Source organism: Rhinoderma darwinii, chromosome 1 (genome assembly GCF_050947455.1).
Source record: "Rhinoderma darwinii isolate aRhiDar2 chromosome 1, aRhiDar2.hap1, whole genome shotgun sequence".
Taxonomy (NCBI): Eukaryota; Metazoa; Chordata; class Amphibia; order Anura; family Rhinodermatidae; genus Rhinoderma; species Rhinoderma darwinii.
The window spans coordinates 625,614,513-625,627,816 of record NC_134687.1 but is presented as its reverse complement, the minus strand read 5'-3'; the positions used below and the strand labels follow the sequence as shown (position 1 = coordinate 625,627,816).

The 13,304-nt window shown below is 42.7% G+C and overlaps 1 protein-coding gene across 2 annotated transcripts in view; it reads left to right on the top strand.

Moving 5' to 3' along the window:
- Positions 1-9,728, top strand: part of GPBP1 (GC-rich promoter binding protein 1) — a 32,262-nt gene extending 22,534 nt beyond the window's left edge. For both annotated transcript variants that reach the window (XM_075842404.1, XM_075842410.1), the window contains exons 6-10: positions 1,608-1,783; positions 4,987-5,121; positions 5,811-5,995; positions 7,848-7,950; positions 8,979-9,728. In XM_075842404.1, the coding sequence (XP_075698519.1) occupies positions 1,608-1,783; positions 4,987-5,121; positions 5,811-5,995; positions 7,848-7,950; positions 8,979-9,137 (758 nt within the window). In that variant the 3' untranslated portion in view covers positions 9,138-9,728. The remainder of the gene's footprint in view (positions 1-1,607; positions 1,784-4,986; positions 5,122-5,810; positions 5,996-7,847; positions 7,951-8,978) is intronic.
- Positions 9,729-13,304: the final 3,576 nt, after the last annotated feature.

Genomic DNA, 13,304 nt, shown 5'->3' with positions numbered 1-13,304 from the left:
ACAAAAAAATATTAGCTCCTATGTGTAGAAATGTTTCCCTTCCCTTTTCCCGTCCCTTGGTTGAACTTGATGGACATGTCTTTTTTTCAACCGTACAAACTATGTAACTAACTGAAATTTTGGGTTTTCGTGAACTATTAGCCATAATCATCAACATTAAAAGAAAAAAATGCTGGAAATAGATTTATTTTGTTTTATTTTTTTTACAATAAATAAACGTTCTTAAATATACACATAATTGGTATTGTCACGACCACAGCAACCTGTACAATTAATTTATAGCATCGCTTTTGATGATCGGTGTATGCCATAACAAAGAAATAAAAAACTGCATCAGAATTTATATTTTTCTGCATTTTTGCCAAAAATAAAAAAGAATATGACTTAAACGCTAATGTGTATGTACCAAAAAGTGCAAATAGGAATGCAAAGACGATCAATAAATAAAAAATTGTCCTGGTCCTTGACTCCTTCCCAACCGCCCACTGTCTTTTGACGTCAGGCGGTGCGGGTGCTTAGTCTACAGAGACGTCTTTTGGCGTCGCTGCAGATCAGGCTGATGAGCGCTCGTGAGAGCGCTCGTCCTCTAAGCAGGAGCTGTTACTAACAGCTCCTGATCTTAGAGAAGCCTCCTGAACACAGCTGGGGTCGGCAAACATTCGGACCCCAGCTGTTTAACCCTTTGATTACCGCGGGCCGTGACCACGGCAAGATCAAAGGGAATTCCCCTCTTTGATTGCATCACCGGGATTCCAGTGATGCGATCAAACACTGGGGAATCCCTCTGCAGTCAGCACTGGGGACCTACAAAAGGACCCCAGGGCTGTCTGTTCCGTGTGCCTGCTGTTCGGGCACACTATGTGCTGCCCGATCAGCAGCCTGTGTCATAGCGTACAGGAGTATGCTAATACATTACAAGTAAAAAATAAAGTTACAAATAGTTATCCCTTGATGGGATTCAAAAAAAAAAAAAATAACAAAACAAATAAATAAAAAAAGTCCCAAAAAGAGTCTTTATTTTGCATTAAATACATTTTATTGCCCCTACGCTAAATAAAAACAAAAAACCTACGCATATTAGGTATCTACACGACCGTAATAACCTGAAGAATTAATCTAATGGGTTATTTAGCGTGAAACGTGAACGGGATAAAAAAGAAACAAAAAAAAACTATTCAGAGAATCGCTTTTTCCTATATTCACGCCGTAAAAAAAAAATTTTGTACCCCCAAACTGTGGGGAAAAAAAAAATACTATTTCTCTCGCATAAAACAAGGCCTCATACAGCCACGTCAGTGAAAAAATAAAAAAGTTATGGCTGCTGAAGCGCAGAGAGGCAAAAACAGAAAAATTGAGCTGGTCATTAAGGTCTTTTCAGGCCCGGTCATTAAGGGGTTAAGCAGTTAAATTAATTGTGTAGGGTATTTATGTATCACTCTGCATTTCTCAGAAAAGGGTGCGAAAATACGGGCGCAAAACATGCGACTACTGCAGGGAAATGAGCACCGTGTGGCTACTTCCAGCCGACGAGCACATTGTCGAGGGTTCTTACTGGACATCCCCTTTAAGTGGTTGAGTTTCTTACTTGTTCTATTCTTCTTGTACAGAATATCCTCTGAATAGTAAATCCAGACCTTCACGAATGCTGGTCATTAGGAAAGGGATGAAAGATGACTTCTCACTCTCTGGATACCCAATTGCAACAAGTTCTCGCACTCCTGCTGTGAAGAGTGGAACTGATGCCCCTAAGAGCCCAGAACCCAAAGAAGCAAGTCCCACTCAGGTAACTTCCCAGTGTTCTGTTGTGAAGGGAGATTATTGTAAGCTCAATGTAAAAATACAATTCTTAAAGGGAAACTCCAGGCAAAAATCCTACATCATAAAGACGTGTCGGAAGATCATTGGTCTTAGAGCTTGGACCTCCACTGCACGTTTCCAAAACTTTATATTGACAAATCAACAAAGGGCCTTTCAAATCAACGTTGGTGCCAAAGCGGTTCCTCATAGTGCCACAGTCCATTTTTTCTGGAAGTTACTAAGGAGGCATGTCGGAAAACCCTTTATTACTGGAGTCCCTCATAAGGCTATGTAGACATCACATATTTTGGCCTACGTTCAGTGTATACGCCGGGAAAAGCTCCCGACGTATATGTTAAAGGGGTTGTCTGGGCACGGGACGGTTTTTCATACTGATGACGTAGCCGCAGGATAGGTCATCAGTATATGTGGTTCAATAGGTTTTCATTGATTTGAAGAATACAAATGAAAAAAACAAAGCACAACAAGAAATGCAGTAAAACGCACGTAACATAAAAAAAAAACATGTACATTACATTGTCTCCTGGCCATATACATAATATCAGAATAATGGCATATTCTAGCCATACAAGATTACATCTATATGTTGTAGTACAAAGCAATGTAGTGCATTGTAAAGACAAATAAAATGAATAAAAACTATTAACAAAGAAATGAGGCAATCATCATAAACAAAAAGGCAAAACAACAAGCGAATCATGGAGGCGTGAGCATATAATCGCTATCACAACAAGCGAATCATGGAGGCGTGAGCATATAATCGCTATCACAACAAGCGAATCATGGAGGCGTGAGCATATAATCGCTATCACAACAAGCGAATCATGGAGGCGTGAGCATATAATCGCTATCACAACAAGCGAATCATGGAGGCGTGAGCATATAATCGCTATCACAACAAGCGAATCATGGAGGCGTGAGCATATAATCGCTATCACAACAAGCGAATCATGGAGGCGTGAGCATATAATCGCTATCACAACAAGCGAATCATGGAGGCGTGAGCATATAATCGCTATCACAACAAGCGAATCATGGAGGCGTGAGCATATAATCGCTATCACAACAAGCGAATCATGGAGGCGTGAGCATATAATCGCTATCACAACAAGCGAATCATGGAGGCGTGAGCATATAATCGCTATCACAACAAGCGAATCATGGAGGCGTGAGCATATAATCGCTATCACAACAAGCGAATCATGGAGGCGTGAGCATATAATCGCTATCACAACAAGCGAATCATGGAGGCGTGAGCATATAATCGCTATCACAACAAGCGAATCATGGAGGCGTGAGCATATAATCGCTATCACAACAAGCGAATCATGGAGGCGTGAGCATATAATCGCTATCACAACAAGCGAATCATGGAGGCGTGAGCATATAATCGCTATCACAACAAGCGAATCATGGAGGCGTGAGCATATAATCGCTATCACAACAAGCGAATCATGGAGGCGTGAGCATATAATCGCTATCACAACAAGCGAATCATGGAGGCGTGAGCATATAATCGCTATCACAACAAGCGAATCATGGAGGCGTGAGCATATAATCGCTATCACAACAAGCGAATCATGGAGGCGTGAGCATATAATCGCTATCACAACAAGCGAATCATGGAGGCGTGAGCATATAATCGCTATCACAACAAGCGAATCATGGAGGCGTGAGCATATAATCGCTATCACAACAAGCGAATCATGGAGGCGTGAGCATATAATCGCTATCACAACAAGCGAATCATGGAGGCGTGAGCATATAATCGCTATCACAACAAGCGAATCATGGAGGCGTGAGCATATAATCGCTATCACAACAAGCGAATCATGGAGGCGTGAGCATATAATCGCTATCACAACAAGCGAATCATGGAGGCGTGAGCATATAATCGCTATCACAACAAGCGAATCATGGAGGCGTGAGCATATAATCGCTATCACAACAAGCGAATCATGGAGGCGTGAGCATATAATCGCTATCACAACAAGCGAATCATGGAGGCGTGAGCATATAATCGCTATCACAACAAGCGAATCATGGAGGCGTGAGCATATAATCGCTATCACAACAAGCGAATCATGGAGGCGTGAGCATATAATCGCTATCCCAAGCTGATGGAGTGTTTTTCGGAGGAGTAAACGGACATGAGGCTCGTCCGTCCACCGAGCCCAGGCAGCCAGACGTGTCTCCCTCAGCCCTTTCGATGTAGCATAATGTAGCTCATGTTGGAAATGTAGGAATACTCTATTAAGCACCTCTGATAGATTCAAATCCTCGGCCGTTTGCCACCTCTGTGCAACATGGTATCTAGTAGCTATCAATATATGTCCTATCGGGCATCTTATATCAACTGGAATATCCCCCAGACTGATATCTAGTAAAGCTTGTCTGCATTGAGCCGTATGTAGTTATTTGTACCTCCAGGTCATCAGTATATGATTTGCGGAGGTCTGACACCCGGACCCTGCACCAATTAGCTTCTCCGGACACCGGATGTCCGTCTCGGAAGCAGATGGCTCTGGTCTGAGTATAGCGGCCAAGCTGCATTAACCCAGCACATCCGCCATACTGTGACCAGAGCCATCTGCTTCCGGCACCATACAGTGCATAACATCCGGTGTCGAGAGGCAGCCGGAGCAGCTGATAGGTGCGGGATCTGGGTGTCCCCCCACTGATCATATACTGATGACCTATCCTGTGCCTAGGTCATCAGTATGAAAAAACCGCCCCGTGCCTGGACAACCCCTTTAAACAAAGGCGTTGACGGATGCCATATGCCACCCATAGGCTCCTTTTTTTTTAAATTAAATAAACCCAAAAACTTTGTACCGCACTGTATCCTTTTTTTTTTTTCAATTTTATTTTTATGGATCCAGTTTTATGAAATAGCGTAGTTACTATACTACTTTAAAAAAAGAAACAAAAATATACCAGCGTACACCAGCCCGACGGAGGCCAAAAGGACACTCTCGGCCGGTCGGGCTAAGAGTTCTATGGACACCTCCAGCGTGTACTTCGGGAGCTTTCCTGGTGTACATGCTAAATGTAGGGCTAAAATGTGATGTGAATGGGGCCTTACTTATGCAATTCTGATCCAGTGGGGGTTCTAGTCTTTTAGGGGCAGCCTGACGTAGCTGCTAACAATTGTCCTTTGTCACATAGGAACAGAGTTTTCTGCAGTTGGAGGAACACAAGCTGGAAAGTTCCATCTCTCTGGATTCTTCTGATGAAAGCTACAGACCAAATCAGTCTGCACACCCGGACTCCATGGATGCGTCTCCGACTTCAGTGGATGAGGTAGAGGCTTAACCTAATATAAAACCTATAGGGACTAATCGAATTAATGCTGGGTTATGTTCCACCTCTCGTCTGACATAGAGGACCACCACTATTTAGCACCAAGTAACGGCGCCAGAATACATTTGACACAACCATTGCGAGTTGTTTTGGCACACTTTATTGATGCCTTTTTTATTTTGGCGTCTAGGACAGCAAGAATTTTTCAATGACCGAACCGCGTGAGGGCTCTTTTTTTGTGGGATGAGTTGTAATTTTAGAACTTCTATTAACTTTTTGTAAGGGAATAAAAAAAACAACTGCAATTCTGGCTTTTTTTTTTCTGCTTTTTTTTAAATTTCCGAGTACAGCATAAATAAAGGGTTACCTTTTTTTATTTTAGGAGGCTGTACAATTACAGCGAAATGAAAAACTTCTAGGTTTTATTTTTTATGTTTTTTTTTGTTGTTTTTTTCCCCTACTACTTTTGCAGAATAACTTTATGGGGAAAAAAATAATTTTTATGTCATTGCATTGCATCGCTGCGTGAAAAATACTGAATGTCTGAATGGCCCCATTGACTTGCGTAGGTCCATGCGACGTGTTATTTTCACGCGCGTAACCCGGACATGAAACACGCTTGTGTGAATTAGGCCTAAATCATGTTTGCCGTCTCCCTGTTCCTCCCATCTGTTATATTTTCTCTGCAGGATGTGGATGATTCCAGTTTGCAGAACAGAAGAAGCACTTGCCATGAACGGGACATCAATTTAAACTTTGATCAGGGCGAAATCTCCCGAGGAAATGTAAATTCGTTCGCTTCCAGACAAATCACGCGGTCTTCTACCTTTCCTCAGGAGGACGTTCTGTCTAGTTCACTGGAAGCAGAGCACAGGTATTCACCACTGACTGGAAGCAGAGGTTGTATCCATGGTTGTTCAGAAGCATCTCTGCTGCCTCCCTGTCATATTCTGGGGCTGTGTTATGCATTATATTTATTAGTATATAGATGCCATGTTGGTATGTGGTGGTATTGCATTGTGGTGCTGTCATTATCTCCAGTGTCACATTCCCTGTGTCTCCGCTCCAATAAGCTGAGATATGTGCAGAAACAGTGCCCCACCTCTCCAAAAGTTGTGTGTGGTATTGCAGATCGGCTTCATTTACCTCAATGTAGATGAATTGCAATACCAGACAAAGCCATTAGACAGGTGTGGCACTGTTCCTGAAAGATAGCAGCTATGCTTTTTCTAATCATGTACAATCGCTTTAACTGCAGTCCCAAATCCATTTTTAGTAAAGCAAGGCTTTAAAGCATACCTGACTGTCATGATAACGTTTTGCATAAATCATCAGTACATAAAAATATCTAGTAGGGACACTGGCATCTTCCTCACCTTCCAGAACACTCCCCTTTTCTTCAAATTCTCTATTAATGTTAAGAAACCTCTTCAGTTGTGCAGGATTAGACAAATATTGCTGCTTTTTTTCCCATCAAATAGCGCCACTCCTGTACATAGGTTGCGTGTCGTATTGCAGCTGGGCTGCATTGAAGTGAATGGGCCACTTTGCACATGATGCGCTTGCTCATATTTTGTAATCGGGTTTAGAGGCTCTTTAATCTGTTGTTGACGCTTGACGTTGCCGCATCATGAGTGGCATAGACGTCATGCTGATCACGCGGGCACAACAAGTGTCCCCGCGCGGTCAGGAGTGGGGCAACAGCTGATTGCGGCATTCAAAGGAAAGATAAGGGGTCCCCCCCCCCCCCCTTTGAACGTGTCAGATTCCCTGTGACACGGTCGAGGGACATACCATATATGGGCAGGCAGCCCAGGGTCCATTGAAGTACCCCAGGGCTGTCTGACCATATTTCCTGTTGTTAACTGTCTGTGTACGATCGGTATATGGATATGTGCCAGTACATTAAAGTTAAAAGATCAAAATGAAAAATCTCCCTATGGGAATAATAAAAAAATGATAAAAAAAGTGATGTCAAATAAAACTTAAAAAAAAAAACACACACAAGCAAAATTTTTACAATAAACTTTACAAAATAGAACTCCTAAACCATAAAATATACACAGATTTGGCATCCTCCTGACCATAAACAACCTGTGTAAATACACTATAACATTATTTATTTTGATCGGTGTGTGCTGTAAAAAAAATTCAATGAAACATTTATATAAATAAAACCATAATGTAAATGTCCAAAAAAAATGGCACCTACATAAAGTAAAACACGTCCAGAAAAAACTAAATCTCATATAGCTACATCGAGCAAAAAAAGTTACGAGCGCTGGGATGCAAAGACGAAAATGTCAAATTGTTCTGCCCTCAAGACCAGAATTGGCCCGATCCTTAAGGGGTTAAGCAATTTCCTATTCTGTAATGTAAACCAAAAAATAATAATTGGAGTCGGTATTGAACAATTATACGTGAGGTGAATGTTTGTTTGACTAATACAATTTATCCATATTAAAAGGGATAGTCCAGGAATCCATAAACAAGGCTGTTTTCTACTGGAAATAGCGCCACTCCTGTACATAGGTTGTTTCACGTATTGCAACTCAGATCCATTGAAATTAATGAAACTAAGCTGCAATACCACACACAACATATGGACAGGTGTGGCGCTATTTCTGATGGAAAGCAGCCATGCTTTTCTAATCCTAGACAACCCCTTTAAGACTTTATTGCGGGTGCAGATAAAGGATCCTCAATAACAAACTTCTGACTTCTAGGTTGTTGAAGGAAATGGGCTGGCAAGAGGACAGCGAGAACGATGAGACCTATGCACCACTCACTGAAGATGAGATGAGGGAGTTTCAAGCCATTAGTGAACAGGTAATCGTGGACAATCGGTAACACAAATCTGAACCTGCGAAATCCGTAGATGTAATGTGTTCTCCTAGACCGTCACACAGCAGAGTAGTCGCATCCCGATCACCATCTTTTAAAGAGACAGTCACTAAAGGTGGTCTTACACATTGGAAGGGGGTGTCATGACTCTCCAACGGCAGATGGGGTAGGGACGACGACTTAGGATTACTCTTGTTGGATTTCAACATCCCTGATCCTTTGTTCTCACAGGAGATGAGCCACTGCAGAGGCGAAAAAAAGACAACAAAAACTGCACTGTGTGAACCTGGTCCTAGAGGGGTTTTCCATGGCCTATAATTAGGACCCCAATTGATCAGGAGAACAAACGTTTAGCAGGAGTGCCATGGCCCCTACACTGTTAGGGTATGTGCACACGAGCAGTGGCTTTTACGGCTGAAATGACAGACTGTTTTCAGGAGAAAACAGCTGCCTCGTTTCAGACGTAAATGCTCCTCCTCGAATTATGCGAGGCCTCTGAGACGCTCGTAAATCTAGAGCTGCTCTTCATTGAGTTCAATGAAGAACGGCTCAAATGACGTTGCAAAGAAGTGTCCTGCATATAATGTATATAAGTGTCCTGCACTTCTTTGCCGAGGCAGTCAATTTACGCGTCGTCGTTTGACAGCTGTCAAACGACGACGCGTTAATGACAGGTTGTCTGCACAGTACGTCGGCAAACCCATTCAAATGAATGGGCAGATGTTTGCCGACGTATTGTAGCCCTATTTTCAGACGTAAAACGAGGCATAATACGCCTCGTTTACGTCTGAAATTAGGTTGTGTGAACCCAGCCTAAAAACAAATCACGTGTATGACAGCGCGGATGTGCCTTGATAAAGACACAGCACTGATAACTGTAACAAGCCACGCACCTGTGTGTCCAACACACAACTAGGATAGATTTTAAATCAACTGGAAGTAAATAATGACAGCAAGCAGAGATTGTGAGTCTTGGTTCTGTTGTCTATTTAACGCCCATTATCTCTTGCCAGCTTCAGAAGAATGGACTCCGGAAGAACGGCCTCCTGAAAAATGGCCTCTCTTTAGAGTTCAGGTTTGATCCTTGGAAAAGCAGCACTTTCAGGACTACATACGAGGACGAGGATACGGAGACCAGCAGCAGCGACACATCGGATGACGACTACTTGTGAGGCGGTCACTAAAACACTTGTGGTTTGAAGGGTTAATGATGCCCTGTAGCGGAGGGCTTCTCCTCCGGCTGCCGCAGCCTCGAGCTGGAGACGTTTTTTTTTTTTTTGCTGTTTTCTTCACCTCTTTGTACAAGGACAATGTAGACTTGAAGACTTTGTTCAGCGTTTTGATTCTTTTCCCGGCTCTGAATGGCGGCTGCTTAGAGAGAGGTTTGTTCTTACGATTGTTAGTTACTACAAACCCCGTTTTGCCAAGGTTTCTGTTAAGATGTTTCCAAAAAAGACAAAAAAACAAAAACAAAAAAAAAAGCACTTTAATCCTCTTCCTTTCCTCCACTGCAGTCTCATACGAATGATGTAGCATGTCTCCGATGTTTCGTTTCCTTGAGGCCTTGAAACAGAATTTTTTTTTTTTTTCGGCAAGTGCACAGATTAAAGCATTGTTTTTCAGTGTTTCAATATCGAAGGTTTTATTTGGGTTTCTGGATCAGCCCTGGCATTTGTGAAGTGACATGAACTTAAAACTCTGTTCAAAATAAACCTTATTTTGATATAAAAAAAAATTAATAAAAATCATATGACTGGATATAATGACTGCGCCGCTACATCTGGTTTGCTATAATCATATATGCACATTCGGACCCCTGTAGATCTAATTTCAGTGAAACCACTGGGTTGGCGCGGCCATAATATGAATGTTGGGATGTGCCCAAATTAACGGTGTGGGGAAAAATGTTTGTCTAGAATTGTATCATATTTGACAATATTTTTTGGCTTATGATCTCTGCTTATTTGACCTAATAAGTGACGTGGGAGGGAGAAAACGTAGTGGTGGGCATTAGAAGTACAAAAGACGAAGGTGCCAACCAGGAAGAGTGAGAGCCCTTTCATGTGGGCCAATAATCTGGAAAACAAGCATTCATATTCATGTGCTGCCGACAAAATTTTCTGCTGCATATCTCCCTGTGCATAAAATCAAGCACACAGTCATGTAATCTCCATAGACAAACATTACTATTAGTATGGGTCGTACTGAAGAGCTCAGTGACTTTACACGTGGCACTTGCATAGGATGCCACCTTTACCACACGTCGTCATGTGAAATTTACTATCTGCTAGATATGCCCCGCAGCCCCGGTCACCTGTAAGTGCTATTATTCTCTGCTAGATCTGCCCTGGTCACATGTACGTGTTATTATTGTGAAGTGGAAGCGTCTAGGAGCAACAATAGCTCGGGTATGAAGCGTTAACCACGTAACTCACAGAACAGGGCCTCTGAGTGCTGAAGCTTGTGGTTTGTAATAATCACCTATCCTCTGTTGTGTCCCTCACTATACACCGCGTTCCAAATTATTATGCAAATGTTATTTTTCGCTGATTTTCCTAAATAGTCGATGCAAATGACAGTCAGTATAATCTTCAAACCATCAACCGTTGGAGTATAATGCAAATTTTATTGAACAAATCTCCTAATGATAACAGATTTTTTTTTTTAGAAGTAAACTCGAAATGCACTGTTTCAAATTATTATGCACAACAGAGATCAAAACATTTTAATGGTTGTAAAGAGAACTAAAATGGTAATTTGTTGAATTTGCAGCATCAGGAGGTCATATTTACAGAAATCAAAAGCTCTTTCAATCAACAAAAACTTAACAGGCCAAGTTACATGTTAACATAGGACCTCTTCTTTGATATCACCTTCACAATTCTTGCATCCATTGAATTTGTGAGTATTTGGACAGTTTCTGCTTGAATATCTTTGCAGGATGTCAGAATAGCCTCCCAGAGCTTCTGTTTTGATGTGAACTGCCTCCCACCCTCATAGATATTTTGCTTGAGGATGCTCCAAAGGTTCTCAATAGGGTTGAGGTCAGGGGAACATGGGGGCCACACCATGAGTTTCTTTCCCTTTATGCCCATAGCAGCCAATGACACAGAGGTATTCTTTGCAGTATGAGCTGGTGCATTGTCATGCATGAAGATAATTTTGGTATAGAAGGCACGGTTCTTTTTGTACCACGGAAGAAAGTGGTCAGTCGTGGCCTCTGCAAAGTACGTAGAGTTTATTATCACACCGTCAGGGACCTTAAAGGGGCCTACCAGCTCTCTCCCCATGATTCCAGCCCAAAACATGACTCCGCCACCTCCTTGCTGACGTCGCAGCCTTGTTGGGACATGGTGGCCATTCACCAACCATCCATTACTCCATCCATCTGGACCATCCAGGGTTGCACGTCACTCATCAGTAAACAACACGGTTTGAAAATTAGTCTTCCTGTATTTCTGAGCCCACTGCAACCGTTTCTACTTGTGAGCATTGTTTAGGGGTGGCCGAATAATAGCTTTATGCACACTTGCAAATCTCTGGAGGATCCTACAACTTGAGGTTCGCGGGACTCCAGAACCACCAGTGGCTTCAAATACCTGTTTGCTGCTTTGCAATGGCATTTTAGCAGCTGCTTTCCTAATCCTATTAATTTGTCTGGCAGAAACCTTCCTCATTATGCCTTTATCTGAACGAACCCGTCTGTGCTCTGAATCAGCCACAAATCTTTTCACAGTATGATGATCACGCTTAAGTTTTCTTGAAATATCCAATGTTTTCATACCTAGTGCAATACCTTGGACAATTTCACGCTTTTCGGCAGCAGAGAGATCCTTTTTCTTTCCCATGTTGCTTGAAACCTGTGGCCTGCTTAATAATGTGAAATGGCCTTAAGTAGTTTTCCTTTGATTGGGCACACCTGGCAAACTAATTATCACAGGTGTCTGAGATTGATTACAATGATCCAAAGAGCCCTAAGACACAATACCATCCATGAGTTTAATTGAAAAACGAATAATTGTTTATGACACTTAAATCCAATGTGCATAATAATTTGGAACACGGTGTAGAGATCCACACTGCCTCTGGAAGTGACATCGGCACCAGAACTGTGCGTCCATAGCTTCATGAAATGGGTTTCCATGTTCGCTACCCACAAGCCTCAGATCACAATGCCAAGCGTTGGATATAATGGTGTAAAGCATGCCGACAGTGGACTCTGGAGCAGTGGAAACGTGTTCTTGGGGGTTATGAATCATGTCTTACTGTCTGGCATGGATGAATCTGGGTTTGGTGGATGCCTGGAGAACGTTGCCTACCAAAATGCATAGTGCCTACTGTAACAAGTGGTGGAGGAGGGGTTATGGTATGGGGCTGTTTTTCAGGGTTTGGATCTCCCTCTTGCTTCAGGTTTCGAGCAACTCTTCACTGTCTTCATGACCAAGGCATCAACACCCCGGTTCCTCCTCCATGAGGTTCACCTATTTTTACTCGAACCTGTTTGTTGTCCCTAAGACGGATGGTTTGCTTTGCCCCATCCTGAACTCTAGTTCCTGAACAGGCATGTCCTCTGTCATGAAGTCTCTCTGCTTCATCCTCTATGGAACTTAATGAGACCTAATTACACATGACTCAAGGCTGTTGGAGCCCTGAAGAAACTCTCCTGCCCATCAACATCTTGGAGCGGTTTTCTGCTCTGCCCCCTACTGGAAGGAAATCCTGGCAAAGCAGCCCATTCGAGTCCAGATGTACAATGACATGGCCGTGGCAGACATCAATTACCAGGGCGGCACCCGCAGAAAACCAGTTATTGAGACAGCTCAGATTTTTTTTCAATCCAAAACAGACATGACAGCAGCCTGTGCATTGCAATTATTAAATCCTCTTGTTCCTACGTCCCACACATCCCCCATAATGCTCTTCGCCGATGTGTACGGGTACATAAAAGCAGAGTACACCCACAGATGCACTCCGTTAAGTGCTCTCATTGCGCATTCGAGAAGATGGCACACGGAGGTGAAGTGGACAGACGCTGGGAGGTGTAGGATGTTATCACATGAAGGTGTAGTAGGGAGGCAGAGACGGTAGAGTAGGAGGGAAAGGAGTATTGAAATAGGCTGGCCTTACATTTCAGAGGTGTTTGCCGAATATGAAGAGGGAGGAGATGCCAACGCTACGACAAACGAAAATTGAGGCTGACCAGAAATGTACAAGACAAACATATGGAAGTGTTGGATGGAATCACAGGAGGTGTCAGAAAAAAAAACAGGTTAAAATGTATTTCGGGGGTGTCTGTGTGCCTGCATAGACCTGAAAGGGGCTAACAAAAAAAAGTTAAA